Genomic DNA, 17230 nt, shown 5'->3' on the forward strand with positions numbered 1-17230 from the left:
CAATCCTCCAGGGGTTCCCCGAAGTGCTGTGGTCTCGGTGATACCCAAGTACAGGGTGGCAGAGGACCTTGAGGCCTGGCCTCAGAGCTGGAGAGGGGGATTGGGAGTCCTGTTCCTCTCAATCCGAACCCCTAGACTGAGCAGGTGGTGGCAGCGAGCCCAAGTGGCCAGAGGAGAAATAGCTCCCTCCAAAAAGGGGAACGGGGTCTGGTAGGCAAACCAGGGCCGTTCTGTCACAGGTTTATACGGTTTCTCCACTGTATTAAATCTTTGAGGGGCAATAAGTCTTCTGCTGCAAGTGTGTTTCCACACCCAGAGCACTTACTTCTCCCTGACGGGAATTAAGGGGTGAATTCACGGGAAAGCACCCTGTACAAACCAAGAATTCATACAGTTTCTCCCACATGGATTTGTTGATGAGTATTAAGGGTGTGGCTGAGTAGAGCTCTTTCTGCACTCCAAGCGCTTATATCATTTCGATTGCATGGATTCAATCTTTGTTGTTTCACAAGATGTTCCTTCTGAATGAGGGTTTTTCCACACTCCAAGCATTTATATGGTTTCTCCCCTATGTGTATATGTGAAAGAGTACCAGGAGCACAATTCTAAGCAAAATTCTTTCCACATCTCACAGATTTATGTGCCTTCCTTCTGCAGATTCGTTGATGGCCAGTAAGATCTTTCTTCCAAGTAAATATCTGGCCACACTCTTGGCATTTATGTGGTTTCTCTCTTGTATGTATTCGTTGATGAGCAGTAAGCCTGTTCCTCTGAGAAAAGCTCTTTCCACACTCCAAGCATTTATATGGTTTCTCCCCTGTGTGAATTCGATGGTGACAAGCAAGGTGTGAACTATTAGTAAAGCTTTTTCCACAATCAAGGCATTTATATGGCTTCTCTCCTGTGTGGATTCGTTGATGGGAATTAAGGGCTCCCTTCAAAGCAAAGGCCTTTCCACAGACCAAGCATTTATATGGTTTCTCCCCTGTGTGAACTCGATGATGACAAGTAAGGTTTGTATGATGAGCAAAGGTTTTTCCACACTCCAAGCATTTATATGGTTTCTCTCCTGTGTGGATTCGTTGATGGGCAGTAAGCTTGTCCCTCCGAACAAAGCTCTTTCCACAGTCCAAGCATGCATATTGTTTCTTGCCTGAGTGGATTCGTCGATGGGTAGTAAGGTTGTTTCTCCGACTAAAGCTCTTTCCACACTCTAAACATTTGTGTGGTTTCTCACCTGTGTGGATTCGTTGATGGTGAATAAGGTATCCCTTCCAAGCAAAGCCCTTTCCACACTCCAAGCATTTATACGGTTTCTCCCCAGTGTGCGTTCTTTGATGGCAAGTGAGGATTCTCTTATGAGCAAAGCTTTTCCCACACTCCAAACATTTATATGGTTTCTCCCCAGTGTGCTTTCGAAGATGAGAAGCAAAGTGTGAATTATGAGCAAATCTTTTCCCACATTCCAAGCATTTATATGGTCTTTCCCCCGTGTGGATTCGTTGATGGGTAATAAGTTCTTTTCTCCGAGCAAAGCTCTTTCCACAGTCTATGCATGTATATGGTTTCTCCCCTGTGTGCACTCGTTGATGGATAGTAAGGTTGTAACTCCGACCAAAGTTCTTTCCACACTCAAAACACCTATAAAGTTTCTCCCCAGTGGGGATACATCGATGGGAAATAAAGTTGAAACTGCGAGCAAAGTTCCTTCCACAGTCCAAGCACTTATATGGTTTCTCTCCTGTGTGGATTGCCCTGGGCGTATCAAATACCTGGGTTTCCCCACCCTGAGAAGAAGAGGATTCATTACCCCTCTTCCATTTTGTTCCAGTGTTTCTTCTCTGCCATTTTTCTTTCCATGGGGACTGCTGCGGTTCTCCCTTGGACTTATTCTGGGGACCATCAGCCTCTGTGACGAAGAGAGAAAGAACAGCATTAACTCCTCTCAATAGCGACAGGAGAGAGTGAAAACCGAGAGGAATCCTGCCACACATTAATCGGTTTCTGATATTCTTTGGAGGGTACTTCCATCAAAGGCAAGGTGACTTGGCGGAACCTCCATGTTTTGAGAAGGGCTCTCCCTAAAGACGGAGTGGCAGCCGGGCCACTCTGGGAAACGGGAGGTGCGACCAGAGGAACCACCGGCAAATCCCTTCCTGGATTCAAACCCGTTACAGAGCGCCTACTGCTGGACAGTCAGGGGACAGCAGGATTCTACACACAAGCGATGGAGACCCAAGCTGAGCTCCCCACTTGTACAGTGCACTGGAGTGCTCTTGGGCCGATCCCTTTTTCCTAGCGTTTTCAGGGTTGCCATGCAGGTAAATGGAATAACCACACAAATGCTGCAGGGCTTGACCACCCATCTTGTTTTGGAAACTCAGGGGGCTGACCTTTTCTGTTAATTTCCAGAGAAACTCAGAGGTTTGTCTCTTCGCTCTGAGGCTGGCACGGCTTTTTTTTGTGTGGCAAGAACTCCTTTGCATATCAGGCCACACACCCCTGATGTAGCCAATCCTCTTGGAGCTTACAGTAAGCCCTGTACTGAGAGCCCGGTAAGCTCTCACAGGATTGGCTACACGGGGGGAGGCAGTGTAGCCTAATATGCATAGCTATATTAGAGTTCCGGCTACAAAAAATGCCCAGGAGGCCTGAGGGAAATAGTCCAGAAGAGACTGGTGGCAGATACTGTTTTAGGCTGCCTTCTGCTTCCTTCTCCCTCTCTCTCGCTTCCTTTTGCATAGCAGAATAACACGTAGAGGAAGCCGTGGAGTAAGGACTCAACAATAGGAAAAAGGCACATGGCTGAAATTACTGGAAAATTAGCGTAATAAAATTCCTTATGAAAAAGTGTACAGAATGCATAAAATTGAAACATTCACAAAGTGTATACACTTAGGGGGAGGGACGGTGGCTCAGTAGTAGAGCATCTGCTTGGTAAGCAGAAGGTCCCTGGTTCAATCCCCGGCATATCCAACAAAAAAAAGGTCCAGGCAAGTAGGTGTGAAAAACCTCAGCTTGAGACCCTGGAGAGCCACTGCCAGTCTGAGTAGACAATACTGACTTAGATGGACCGAGGGTCTGATTCAGTAGAAGGCAGCTTCATATGTTCAAGGAAGGAAGGGAGGGACGGTGGCTCAGTGGTAGAGCATCTGCTTGGTAAGCAGAAGGTCCCAGGTTCAATCCCTGGCATCTCCAACTAAAAAGGGTCCAGGCAAGGAGGCATTAAAAAAAACAACCCTCAGCTTGAGACCCTGGAGAGCCACTGCCAGTCTGAGTAGACAATACTGACTTTGATGGACGAAGGGTCTGATTCAGTAGAAGGCAGCTTCATATGTTCGTATGTTCATACACGTGGTGTACAATAATCTTTCTATGACAACTAAGGCTCGTGTAAAAGCCGCAATAAAGCGGACTATATATCTTTCTATATCCCACTGTAAGCTATACAAAGTCTATGTCTGGAGCCAGTTCACATTTTAAAGATAGCAAGGGGGTAAGTTGGACATCTGGTAGGAGCCAGCAATGTGAGACTCATGGCAAGAATTATCTTGAATCCCATTGCAGAGTCGCCCCCTTTCTGAATATCTGACGAAGCAGATCAGTGAAACAACCGGCGCCAGCGTGCGGCCCTGTCATCGGAACACGCCAGGGCTTGTTTGCAGCAACTTACCCACTTGCTATCTTTAAAATGTGGGCTGGTTCCAGATACGGACTTTGTATAACCTACAGTGGGATAGAGAAAGATATACAGTCCGCTTTATTGTGGCTTTTGCACGAGCCTTGGTTGCCATAGAAAGATTATTGTACACCACGTGTATTTATACACTTTGTGAATGTTTCAATTTTATGCATTTTGTACACTTTTCCATAAGGAATTTTAGTATGCTAATTTTCCAGTAATTTCAGCCATGTGCCTTTTTTCTATTATTGAGTCCTTTTGCATAACAGCTTGCTTTCACAGGCTTGCTCAATCGCACAGGAGCTACAGAACAAAACCTCCATTTTCTCCATTGGCTGAGGCTCCTCCTTTGGGGAGGAAGAAGGGGAGGGAGAGCTTGCTTTAGCCAGGCTCTCTCAATTGTACAGCAGAGCTACTGAGCCAAGCCTCTCTCCCTCCAGCAGGTTGATAACGACAGGACAGAAGTCACTGGAAACAGAGAGAAATCCTGCAAGATATGAATCAGCTTCTGATTCTTCTTCAGGGTGTAATTCCATCAGCAGGAAGGGGACTCAGTAGAACCTCCAAATTTGAGAAGGTTTCTCTCTGAAGGCTGGTTGCCTGCTGGGCAACTCTGGGAAACGGAGGCAGGACCAGAGGCACCTTTGGCAAATCTCTTCCTGGATTCAGACGCATTACAGAGCACCAGATGGGGGGGGGGGGGATTTTACACCTGAGATACGGAGACCCAAGGTGATCTCCCCACTGGAGTAGACTTGGTCTAATTGCTCTTTCCCTGCATTTTCTCCACCTCAGGGTTGTAGTGCAGGTAAATGGAATAAGAGGTTTACAAGATGATGCATGGGATGGAGAAAGTAGAGAAAGAAGTACTTTTCTCCCTTTCTCACAATACAAGAACTCGTGGGCATTCGATGAAATTGCTGAGCAGTCGGGTTAAAATGGATAAAAGGAAGTACTTCTTCACCCAAAGGGTGATTAACAAGTGGAATTCACTGCCACAGGAGGTGGTGGCGGCTACAAGCATAGGCAGCCTCAAGAGGGGTTAGATAAAAATATGGAGCAGAGGTCCATCCGTGGCTATTAGCCACTTTTTGGCCACTGTGTGACACAGAGTGTTGGACTGGATGGGCCATTGGCCTGATCCAACATGGCGTCTCTTATGTTTTTAACCTCCCAAATGCTGCCTCTACTCCTTAAAAGATGAGCAGGATAGAGGGCTGCCAATCCCCAGGTGGGGACAGGGGATTCTCCCAGTTTGGAGGCCCTCCCCCCTTCAGGGTCATCAGAAAGCAGGGTGGGGGTGGGGAGGGAAGTGTCTGCTGGGCACTGCACCATTCCCTATGTAGACCGATACCCATAGGGTATAACGGAGAATTGATCCATAGGTATCTGGGGCTCTGGAAGGGCTGTTTTGTTAGATATATGCATACTATCCAATGCCTCTCCCCAAACTACCCCCCCAAGTTTCAAAAGGATTGGACCAGGGGGTCAAATTCTATGAACCCCCAAAGAAGGTGCCCCTATCCTTCATTATTTCCAAAGGAAGGAAGGCATTTAAAAGGTGTGCGGTCCCTTTAAATGTGATGGCCAGAACTCCCTTTGGAGTTCAATTCTGCTTGTCACAACCTTGCTCCTGGCTCCACCCCAATGTCTCCTGGCTCCACCCCCAAAGTCCGCAGATATTTCTTAAATTGGGCTTGGCAACCCTAGCAGGATACCCAGGGAGAATTAACAGGAACCTACAAATAAAGGAAATACTGGCTGTCCCCCAAACACATTGACTGTGCTGGACACATCATCACAACCCAGGTCCAGCCCCGTTCTCTGAAGCTCCACTTCCTGTCACAAGAGACATTATTGGTCTAGGCAGACCAACTGGGGCACCTTCCTTGGTGCTGGTTATCACCTTTAAGGCCCTAAATGGGGCCCGGGTAATTGATGGTCTGTCTCTGCCTTACTGCCCTCCACTGCTGCTCGTTATCCCCGAGCCAAAGGAAGCCCGCCTGAAATCTACCAGGGACGGCCCCTTTCTGGTGGAAAGAGGCGAGGGCCCTGTGGGACCTTGGCCAGTTCCGCAGGGCCTGTAAGACAGCCCTCTTTCGGCTGGCTTATAACTAACTGGCATTGGAAACTGAGTGTAGTTTTAAATAGACCGCTGTTATATGTTTGGGGAGGGACGGTGGCTCAGTGGTAGAGCATCTGCTTGGGAAGCAGAAGGTCCCAGGTTCAATCCCTGGCATCTCCAAAAAAGGGTCCAGGCAAAGAGGTGTGAAAAACCTCAGCTTGAGACCCTGGAGAGCCGCTGCCAGTCTGAGAAGACAATACTGACTTTGATGGACCCAGGGTCTGATTCAGTATAAAGCAGCTTCATATGTTCATGTTTTATTTTACTGTTTTAACTCTGTAAGATGTTTTAAATTCAATAATTTTATGTTAGATTTTATGTGCTGTGAGCCGCCCTGAGCCACTTCGGTGGGAAGGGCGGGATATAAATCGAAATAAACTTGAAACTTGAAACAGTGTGAGGGTGTCTAGTGTCCTGGCCCAACTGATGGACCTCCTGATGGCACCTGGTTTATTTGGTCACTGTGTGACACAGTGTTGGACTGTGTGTTGGACTGGATGGGCCATTGGCCTGATCCAAGAGGGTTTCTCTTATGTTCTTCTGTGACACAGAGTGTTGGACTGGATGGGCCACTGGCCTGATCCAACATGGCTTCTCTTATGTTCTTGTGTGACTCAGAGTGTTGGACTGGATGGGCCATTGGCCTGATCCAACATGGCTTCTCTTATGTTCTTGTGTGACACAGAGTGTTGGACTGGATGGGCCATTGGCCTGATCCAACAGGGCTTCTCTTATGTTCTTATGTGACACAGAGTGTTGGAATGGATGGGCCACTGGCCTGATCCAACATGGCTTTTCTTATGTTCTTACGCAGTTATCAGAAATAGGGCATTTTCAGTGGTGGCCCATCCAATGCAGGCCTGGAGCTTACTTTACTATCTTTGAATGATAGAATCAGAAGTACCTGGCCAAAACACTGCTTTTCAACCAGGCTTTAACTTGGCGGGGGGCGGGCTTCTCTCTTCTCAGCTGTTTTACAATCTGCTTTTTCCTGAGGACTTTTCAGTGGATATTTCTGAGGCTACTAAATGGATATTCCATGTTGTTTCTTCGCCCCTGGCTTAATTAAATTTAAATGCTGATGATTTATGCAGTGAGCGCTGTTTTATGGCATTGTTGATGCTTGTGAGCTGCCTCAACTGGGTATCTAGAGAGGCAGCGTATAAATAAACCAATGTTAAATAAAGAAGAAGACTGTAGATTTATATCCCACCCTTCTCTCTGAATCAGAGTCTCAGAGCGGCTTACAACCTCCTTTATCTTCTTTCCCCACAACAGACACCCTGTGAGGTAGGTGGGGATGAGAGGGCTCTCATAGCAGCTGCCTTTTCAAGGACAACCTCTGCCAGAGCTATGGCTGACCCAAGACCATTCCAACAGCTGCAAGCGGAGGAGTGGGGAATCATACCCAGTTCTCCCAGATAAGAGTCCACACACTTAGCCACTACACCAAACTCACACTTAGCCACTACACCAAACCACTACACTCTCACCAAACAGCCTAGGAATCAACATTTCCCCCCCCCCCCAAGCTGAAGTAGAAAGAAGCCAGCCTCTTTGTCCCTGTTTTAGCATCTCTTTTGCATTTGAGAACACTTTCATAGACATTCTTTGGCTATTTCCTTTCAAGAAATCCCTCCATTCCTCAGTGTGTAAAATAATTCCAAAAAAAGCCTTGCCCTCCCGCAAGACAAAAGGAAGCAGATACCTGCTGATCTCTTCCTTCCTTCTGGGCCTGGGACGAGCAGATCTCCTGCTTCTTCAACTGTGGACGTGGAATCAGGTTTGAGAAAGAGAAGTTTTCCTTTGAGGGGAAGAAACAGACCAGTGACTTCCGCACACTCAAACTCTAAGAAACATTCAGATTTTAAACCGGCCTACGTTAATGCTTTTGTTGTTGTTCAGTCGCACAGTCGAGTCCGACTCTTTGCGACCCCATGGACAAAGTCCATGAGCCCCATGGTGCAGTGTTAAAGCTGCAGTACTGCAGTCCTAAACTCTGCTCATGACCTGAGTTCGATCCCCGGTGTGAGCTGGGTTTTCAGGTAGCTGGCTCGAGGTTGATTCAGCCTTCCATCCTTCCAAGGTCGGTAAAATGAGTACCCAGCTTGCTGGGGCGGGGGGGGGGGAGCGTAGATGACTGGGGAAGGCAATGGCAAACCACCCCGTAAAAAGTCTGCTGTGAAAACGTTGTGAAAGCAACATCACCCCAGAGTCAGAAACGACTGGTGCTTGCACAGGGGACCTTTCCTTTTCCTGTGTCCTTTATAAAGTGTATATCACTTCTACCTGGCATTACATTTTTGACACACATGGCCCAGCCCAACAAGGTCTCATTTATATCAGATCCAGCCATCAGAACAAATGAGTTGACACTCATGATCTCCTCTACCTTTGAAGAGACTCTACAATCCTACAAGGACAGGATAAGTTGCTGATGGGATTCCCAAAATGCTGTACTAAGGATGCCTAACTTGTTTTTAAAACTTTTCTGATTCCTCCGTCTATATAGATTATTTTTTTTATCTCCACCTTCCTTAAAGGGGCTCCAAACGGCCCATGTGGAGACCCAGTTGAAAAGCCTCCCTTCTGGCTCTCTGCCCTTTGGTTTTCCACGGCAATTTACCTGCTGGCTCCTCAATAGCCCTTTAGAAGAATTTTTTAAAGTTTACAAACTCTCAAACTAGCTCACCAACTAATGCTTGGAGACAGGGGTAGAATTCTAGCAGGAGCTCCTTTGCATATTAGACCACATGCCCGTGATGTAGCCAATCCTCCAAGAGCTTACAAGGCTCTTTTTTGTGAACTCCTGGAGGATTGGCTACATCAGGGGGTGTGGCCTAACATGCAAAGGAACATATGGAACGTATGAAGCTGCCTTCTACTGAATCAGACCCTCGGTCCATCGAAGTCAGTATTGTCTACTCAGACTGACAGCGGCTCTCCGGGATCTCAAGCTGAGGTTTTTCACGCTTATTTGCCTGGACCCTTTTTAGTTAGAGATGCCGGGGATTGAACCTGGGACCTTCTGCTTACCAAACAGAAGCTCTCCCACTGAGCCACCATCCCTCCCATCTAGCTCCTGCTAGAATTCCACCCCTGCTTGGAGAGTCCACTACTCATGGAGAAATCTCTCTCTTGCCTGTGTGTGGACCTGATTCACTCCACTCTCCTTATGACCAATGTTCCCTCTAAGCTGCAGGGTCTTGTGAGCAAAAATTCTACTTTGTGAGCTATTAGTATTAAAGTTGTGAGCTACTGGCATTAAAGCTGTCAGCTACTGCATACATTATTGTTCAGTGGGGTCATCCTTCCTGAGCTAAGTCAAAAACGCGTGAGCTGGAGTCTAAAAATTTGTGAGCTAGCTCACGCTAACTCAGCTTAGAGGGAACACTGCTTATGACACTCCTTATGAGAACAGCCCTATGGCCATCCTTCCTTGAAAGAACCAGATCTCCCTTCAGCACCTGTGAATCGAGGGACAAGGGAGCCTTACCCAGAGAGGCCACATCCTGACGATTGTCCTCCATGACTTCCTTGTGAAGGATTCTTTGGTCTGGATCCAGCAGAGCCCACTCCTCCTCAGTGAAATGAACAGACACCTCCTCAATGGTCACCGAACCCTGGATAGGGACAAAAAAGGAAGCCCTCTGCTCTGGTAAGACCTCTCCTGCAGTTTTGTGTTCAGTTTTGGGCACCACATTTCAAGAAGGATACAGCCAAGCTGGAACGGGTCCAGAGGAGGGTGACAAAAATAGTGATGGGGCTGGAGACCAAGTCCTACAAAGAAAGCTTGAAGGAGCTGGGCATATTAGGCCTGGAGAGGAGGCAGCTGAGAGGTGATATGATCACCATCTTCAAGGACTTGAAGGGCTGTCACTTAGAGGACAGTGAAGAATTGTTTTTTGTTGCCCAGCAATTAAATCAGAAGAGTTTCCGACTCAACATTAGGAAGAACTTCCTGACAGAGAAGATGATGATATTGGATTTATATCCCACCCTCCACTCCGAATCTCAGAGCAGCTCACAATCTCGTTTATTTTCCTCCCCCACAACAGACACCCTGTGAGGTGGGTGGGGCTGAGAGGACTCTCACAGCAGCTGCCCTTTCAAGCACAACCTCTGCCACAGCACAGAGCTATGACTGACCCAAGGCCATTCCAGCAGGTGCAAATGAAGGAGTGGGGAATCAAACCTGGTTCTCCCAGATAAGAGTCTGCACACTTAACCACTACACCAAACTGGCTCTCATTCCTTAGTGGAACAGGCTCCCTTGGGAGGTGGTGGGCTCTCCTTCCTTGGAGGTTTTTTAAACAGAGGCTAGATGGCCATCTGACAGCAATGTGGATCCTGTGAATTTAGGGGGCGTGATTTGTGAACTTCCTGCGTTGTGCAGGTGGTTGGACTAGATGACCCTGGAGGTCCCTTCCAAATCTATGATTCTATGAAGCCTTCTCTCCTTGACCTAATGTAGACTGCGGTTCGTTGGGGCATTCAAACCTTTATGAGGTACCTCCATTTTCTGTTGAGCGAGCAGCACAGCAGTGAAAGGAAGAGGATCAGTCTCTCAGGCCTAAGGAAAGATTGGGGGAAGCACCCAGAACATAACCTGCAGTTCCATGCTTACCTGATCTGGCTTCATGGAAGCTGCTTTGTCGCAAAGAGATGGCAAAGAATTTATCACCAGCTTCATGGCACCACCTATTTAGGAAAAAAGGGTAGAATAACAGAATCACAGAGTTGGAAGGGAGCTCCAGGCTCATCTAGTTCAACCCCCTACTTTGAAGATGTTCTGTCCTTTCTATTTCTGTTCCTTGAACACTGCAGAAAATATAGTTTCTGTATAATGCCTCATGGGTATAACTCAAGACGCTGGTTCAGACACAGACACCTTTGGACTGACATGGAATATTTTAAATAGAGAGCTAGAGCGCAGCAGCTTTCCTACGCAGCACAGGAAGGAAGGGGCAGAAAAACAACCAATGTATACTCAGGCACTGGGAAAGACTTTCCTTTAGACCAGGGGTGGCCAAACTGTGGCTCGGGAGTCACCTATGGCTCTTTCACACATATTGTAAGCTATGTTCCCTCTAAGCTGCAAAGTCTTGCGAGCAAAAATTCTATTTTGTGAGCTACTGGCATTAAAGTTGGGAGCTACTGGCATTGAAGCTGTGAACTACTGCATAAACTACTGTGCTCTGGGGTCATCCTTCCTGAGCTAAGACAAAAATGTGTGAGATGGAGGCTAAAAATCTGTGAGCTAGCTCACACTAACTCAGCTTAGAGGGAACATTTGTATGGCTTTCAAAGCCCCCACCACGCATTTGGTTGGCTTGGAAAAGGCATTTCTCTTCTTAAATCACTTAGCCAAGACAGCCAATGGCTTGGAGAATGCATTTAAAGTTGCTTTCTTTCTACCCCTCCTTCCCTTCCTCATGGCTCTCAAACATCTGATGTCCAAGGCTTTGCGGCTCTCAAACATCTGACATTCATTCTATGTGGCTCTTACATTAAGCAAGTTCAGCCACCCCTGCTTTAGGCCTTACCTGGAAAGGTTCCTCCAGGGTAAAACTTCTGGGTGATCTCTTCCTGCATCTGAAACAAAAGTAAGGACCCCAGGAAAGAGGAGATTAATCAGACAAGGAAAGGAAACAGACTGGGGAGAGTTTCCCAAAAAGTTGGGGTACATAAGAAAATAAGAGAAGCCATGTTGGATTAGGCCAGTGGCCCATCCAGTCCAGCACTCTGTGTCACAGAAGAACATGAGAAGCCATGTTGGATCAGGCCAATGGCCCATCCAGTCCAAAAACTCTGTGTCACAGAAGAACATAAGAGAAGCCCTGTTGGATCAGGCCAATGGCCCATCCAGTTCAACACTCTGTGTCACACAGCGGCCAAAAAAACCCAGGTGCCATCAGGAGGTCCACCAGCAGGGCAGGAACTCCAGAAGCCCTCCCACTCTTGCCCCTCAAGCACCAAGAAGATGCAGCATCATTGCCCCAGAGTCTTCCGTCTATACATTTAAAGTTAGGATTTTTGGTTCCTCCATTCATTTTTGTACTTGCCCATGCTAAACTTCATTTGTCACACTGATACCCACTCGCATGGCCTTGACAGATCCCTCTGAAGAGCCTCACAGATCCCTCTGAAGCACCACTGGTTCTCACCTGCTGGTCCTGATTCTTGGCCTCTGCCTGGCTGAGGAGGAAGCCTTCTGCCAGGGCCACCGCCTGGGAACTGGTCTCCGGCCCGCATTCCCTGACCCAGCTCTCCATCTCCGGGGGCAGGACGGCCAGGAACTGCTCCAAAATCACCAGGTCCAGCATCTCCTTCTTGCTGTGCCTCTCTGGCTTCAGCCACTGGTGGCAAAGATGGTGGAGTCGGCTGCAGACCTCTCGGGGACCCTCACCCTTCTGGTAGCAGAACAGCCTGAATTGCTGGCGCTGCACATCTGGAGAAAGGACATTGTCTCCCAGGCTCTTCTGCCCGGTTCCTCCCCACAGCTCCCTTCTATTCCCAGCCCTGGTGACCTCGAGGCCATCTCCTGACCCAGGGACAGCTAAGTCTGGCTCTCCTGTCATCCTCCCTTCCTCTTCAAATACCCTGCACTGGGCCGCTGAATTCTCCTCCTCCTCCGTCTGATCCCTCTCTAGAGTCAAGAGCTGGAACTGGGACCTCCTGCAGAGGCAACTCTGCCCATGTGCAGAGGGCAGCCGTGTTGATCTGCAACAGAACCCTGGGTGAGCGCCAGAGAGACCCACAACAGGGGGTTTTTTTTTGGGGGGGGGAGCTCTGCAGAGTCCAAGGGAAACCTTGCAAGCAATGTATTATTTGATGACGTCTCTATTTGCCATTGAAAAATCTGCGCCAGCTCCCTGGCTGCCTCGTCTCCCCGGTGACGTCACCGGACCACTTCGAGGCAACATTTCCGCTGGAAAAAGTCGAAGGGGGCGTGGCTGGGGCGATTCATGGGGTCTTCTTTCTTAGAAGCCTCTCTAGGAAGGGGGACTTTTTCCTTTTAACCCTTTGAGAGAACCTCGTCCTGCAAGCCTCCCTCCAAGCGACTGGAGACCCTGGGGAAGGGAGGCTTCCGTCCACCCACTGGCTTTCCCCGTTTGTTTTAGGGATGTCAACCTCCAGGCGGAGACGGGAGATCTCCTGGAATTCCGCTGATCTCCGGGCCACAGAGATCAGTTCCCCTGGAGAAAGTGACTCGGAGGAAGGGCTGACTCTCTAGCATTAGACGCCCCTGAGGTTGCTTCCAGCCCACCCCGTCTCATATCTCCAGACGCTTCCTAACTCAGAATTAGCGAGCCTGCTTTCTTGCCTCTAAGGACTGTTCTGGAGCTATATAGGTACCGCCATAGAATTGTCTTGAGGATGTGGAACAGCTTCTCGCTGGGCTCACTGGCTTGAGCCACCTAGAGGGCTCCTTATGCATTACCTGAGCTGAGCTGCTCCCTCCCAAGAGAAGACCTGGATTTAGCTTGATTTTTTGGGGAGGAGGTATTCCCCCCCACACCATGTGCAGGGGAGGGATTGGGCTGGGAAAAGTACACAGAAGGGCAACCAGGGTGTGGAGGGGGTTGTAATCAGTATTCCCTCTTAGTTAGCATGAGCTAGCGCACAGATTTTTAGCCTCCAGCTCACACATTTTTGCCTTAGTTCAGGAAGGATGACCTCCCCAGAGTGCAAAAATTTATGCAGTAGCTCACAAATTTAATGCCAGGAGCTCATAAAGAAGAATTTTTGCACACAAGACTCTGCAGCTTAGAGGGAACATCGGTTGGAGCCCCTTCTCTCTGAGGAAAGGCTTCAGAATCTTGGACTTCTCCGTTTAGAAAAGAGACAACAAAGGGGGGATATGCTAGAGGTTTATAAAGTTATCCATGGCATGGAGAGAGTTGACCAAGAGAAATATTTCTCCCTCTCCCAAAAGACTAGAACTCAAGAGCATCCAGTGCAGCTGATGGACAGTAGGTGTGGAGATCATCCGGTTATGCAAAACCAATCTCAAGAGGGGATTGGATAAAAATATGGAGCAGAGGTCCATCAGTCGCTATTAGCCACTGTGTGTGCGTGTGTGTGTGTGTATTGGCCACTGTGTGATACAGAGTGTTGGGCTGGATGGGCCATTGGCCTGATCCAACATGGCTTCTCTTATGTTCTTCTGTTAATATCCAAATGGCAAAATAATGAAACAAATTGAAAGAACATTTGGTCTGGATAGCATTTGCATGGGAAACCAATAAAACAGTAACATGTCAGAATGGGAGAATAAGGTAATAGATGTCTGTTAATTACAGTGTTGCTAGCAAATCTGGGTTAAAATGAGGACAAAAGCCATGTTAGATCAGGCCAATGGCCCATCCAGTCCAAAACACTGTGTCACATAAGAACATATGAGAAGCCATGTTGGATCAGGCCAGTGGCCCCTCCAGTCCAACACTCTGTGTCACATAAGAACATAAGAGAAGCCATGTTGGATCAGGCCAATGGCCCCTCCAGTCCAACACTCTGTGTCACATAAGAGAAGCCCTGTTGGATCAAGCCAATGGCCCCTCCAGCCCAACACTCTGTGTCACATAAGAACATATGAGAAGCCATGTTGGATCAGGCCAGTGGCCCCTCCAGTCCAACACTCTGTGTCACATAAGAACATAAGAGAAGCCATGTTGGATCAGGCCAATGGCCCATCCAGCCCAACACTCTGTGTCACATAAGAACATAAGAGAAGCCATGTTGGATCAGGCCAATGGCCCATCCAGCCCAACACTCTGTGTCACATAAGAACATAAGAGAAGCCATGTTGGATCAGGCCAATGGCCCATCCAGTCCAACACTCTGTGTCACATAAGAACATAAGAGAAACCATGTTGGATCAGGCCAATGGCCCATCCAGTCCAACACTCTGTGCCACACAGCGCCAAAAGTCAGGGGCCATCAGGAGGTCCACCAGTGAGAAGCCCTCCCTATGCAATGGCATTGTACCTCTCTGAGGTCCCACCCCTCTTCAAATCCTGCCCTCTCCAGGCCCAGCCCCTTAAATCTCCAGTAATTTCCTAAGCTGGAGTTGGCAACCCTATCCCCTTCCCTTTATCTGCCCCTCTGACTTCAGCTTTCCATCACCTTTGTCCTCCCTGCAGCCTCTATATAGGAAAATTAGTCATTCATCACAGTGGCGGGGAGGGAACCAAAGCAGCTTACATAATTCTCTTCTGCCCCCTTTGATCTGAACAACAACCTGGTGAGGCTGGAAGTCTGCGACTCGTCTGAAATCAGTCAGTCAGCTTCCACAGCGAGGACCTGGGTCCAGCAGACCCCACTGAAGCCCTAACTGCTATGCCCTCCTCAAAGTCCACCACAGAATCTCCAGAAATTTCTCACCAACCTGGAACTGGCAGCCGTAGTCAGCACTGGGCCCAGTGAGTTCTGCCTCAGAGGCCTGTAGTGAGACCTATCTATCTCTGACAGACGGTTTAATAGGGAGGAGTCGTCAGCCATTACATCATCTTACATCAGTCTTCTCTCCTCTCCCCGCTTTGATCTGAACAACAATCCCATGAGGCAGGTTAGACTGGTTCGAAATCACCCAGTCAACTTCTACGGCCCTCATAGGTTTGCCAACCCTATGAGCCACAGTGGGTATATATGTGTGTGTGTGTGTGTGTATATATAATTTTTTTGGCCACTGTGTGACACAGTGTTGGACTGGATGGGCCATAGGCCTGAGTCAACATGGCTTTTCTTATGTTCTTCTTGTATAATTCTTCTGTGTATTCTTGCCACCTCTTCCTGATCTCTTCCACTTCTGTTAAGTCCCTACCGTTTTTGTCCTTTATCATGGCCATCTTTGCACAAAACGTTCCCTTGATTTCTCCAATTTTCTTGAAGAGATCTCTTTTCCTTCCCATTCTATTATTTTCGTCTATTGCTTTGCATTGTTCCTTCAGGAAGGCCTCCTTATCTCTCCTTGCTGTTCTCTGAAAATTGCTGACCTTAAGCCAGACATCCTGAAGGGTGCAGTCAAATGGGCCTTAGAAAGCGTTACTAACAACAAAGCAAGCGGAGATGACGGCATCCCAGTTGAACTATTCAAAGCCCTAAAAGATGCTGCTGCTAAAAGTGATGCACACATTATGTTAACAAATTTGGAAAATGCAACAGTGGCCACAGGATTGGAAAAGATCAGTTTATATTCCAATCCCAAAGAAGGGTAATGCCAAGGAATGTTCAAATCATCGCACCATTGCACTCATTTCACCTGCCAGCAAGGTCAGGTTAAAGATCCTACAAGCTAGGTTTCAGCAGTATGTAGATCGGGAACTACCAGAAGTTCAAGCTGGGTTTTGGAGAGGTAGAGCAGTGAATTCCACATGTGGCAGTGAATTTCACATGTTAATCACCCTTTGGGTGAAGAAGGACTTCCTTTTATCCCTTTTAACCTGACTGCTCAGCAATTTCATTGAATGTCCACGAGTTCTTGTATTGTGAGAAAGGGAGAAAAGGATTTCTTTCTTTCCTTTCTCCATCCCATGTTCTGTGCAACTTCTCTGAGAGAGAACAAAGACCGTATTTCCTGGATTATTTGCAGTTTCGTAGGAGTAACCCTTCATCAGTCTTCTCTCAATGCTGCCTTTACTGGAGCCACAGAACAGTTTTCATTCATGGATCAACGCATGTGCTCACAAATCTCTGCTACCAGCTCTCCTGTTCTAAGAGGTTGCACAGAATGACGCCCCCAACTCTACCTGAGGTTCGGACTGCAAAAAGCAGCGGAAAGCGACGCCTCTGAGACCTTGATAGGGAAAATGAACTGAGGGTGTGCGTTCTAATATTTTGTTGCATGTATTGTTCTATATTGCACTAAACGCTCATTTACACACTTTATGTGTGAGAGTAATAATTCAACCGGGGTGGTTTTAAATTTTGCCATTGTTAATACACCAGTGCCTGTGTTATTGTGTTAGTATTGTGTTATTGCGTTAGTATCTAGCAGTAGAACAGAGTGAGTCCGATACCTTATAAAGATTTAACAAAATCTGTCACAGGACAGAATCATAGTGTTGGAAGGGATCTCCAGGGTCATCTAATCCAGCTCTCTGCACAATGCCGGAAATTCACAAATACCTCCTCCGCGCCCACGCACCCCCAGTGACACCTGCCCCATGCCCAGAAGATGGCAAAAATAGAAAAGAAAAAGAAACAACCCTCCAAAATCCCTGGCCTGGCCTGGCCAAAAATTGCTTCCTGACCCCAAAATGGCAAACAGTTTTTCCTATATGTGTAAGAAAGGGCCAGAACTTGAAGATATCTGAAGTGAGCAGTGCTTCACGAAAGCTCATACCCTACCACAAATTTTATGAGTCTTTAAGCTGCTAGAGCCCTGTGGTGCAGAGTGGTAAAGCCACAGCACTGCAGTT

At 47.8% G+C, this 17230-nt stretch overlaps 2 protein-coding genes across 2 annotated transcripts; both read right to left on the reverse strand.

The window, feature by feature from the left end:
- Window positions 1–262: 262 nt before the first annotated feature.
- Window positions 263–10528, reverse strand: LOC132571746 (zinc finger protein 436-like). The gene is made up of 4 exons (XM_060238540.1): window positions 10435–10528; window positions 9304–9430; window positions 1584–1909; window positions 263–331 (listed from the first exon to the last, which is right to left on the reverse strand). Exons 1-4 carry the CDS (start codon window positions 10498–10500, stop codon window positions 263–265), a joined length of 588 nt encoding a protein of 195 aa, XP_060094523.1. The 5' UTR covers window positions 10501–10528.
- An 814-nt stretch (window positions 10529–11342) lies between these two features.
- Window positions 11343–12565, reverse strand: LOC132571747 (zinc finger and SCAN domain-containing protein 31-like). The gene is made up of 2 exons (XM_060238542.1): window positions 11975–12565; window positions 11343–11402 (listed from the first exon to the last, which is right to left on the reverse strand). The coding sequence occupies exons 1-2, from the start codon at window positions 12386–12388 to the stop codon at window positions 11343–11345; spliced, it is 474 nt and encodes a 157-aa protein (XP_060094525.1). The 5' UTR covers window positions 12389–12565.
- Window positions 12566–17230: the final 4665 nt, after the last annotated feature.

The sequence above is a fragment of the Heteronotia binoei genome, chromosome 5 (assembly GCF_032191835.1).
Source record: "Heteronotia binoei isolate CCM8104 ecotype False Entrance Well chromosome 5, APGP_CSIRO_Hbin_v1, whole genome shotgun sequence".
Classification (NCBI taxonomy): Eukaryota; Metazoa; Chordata; class Lepidosauria; order Squamata; family Gekkonidae; genus Heteronotia; species Heteronotia binoei.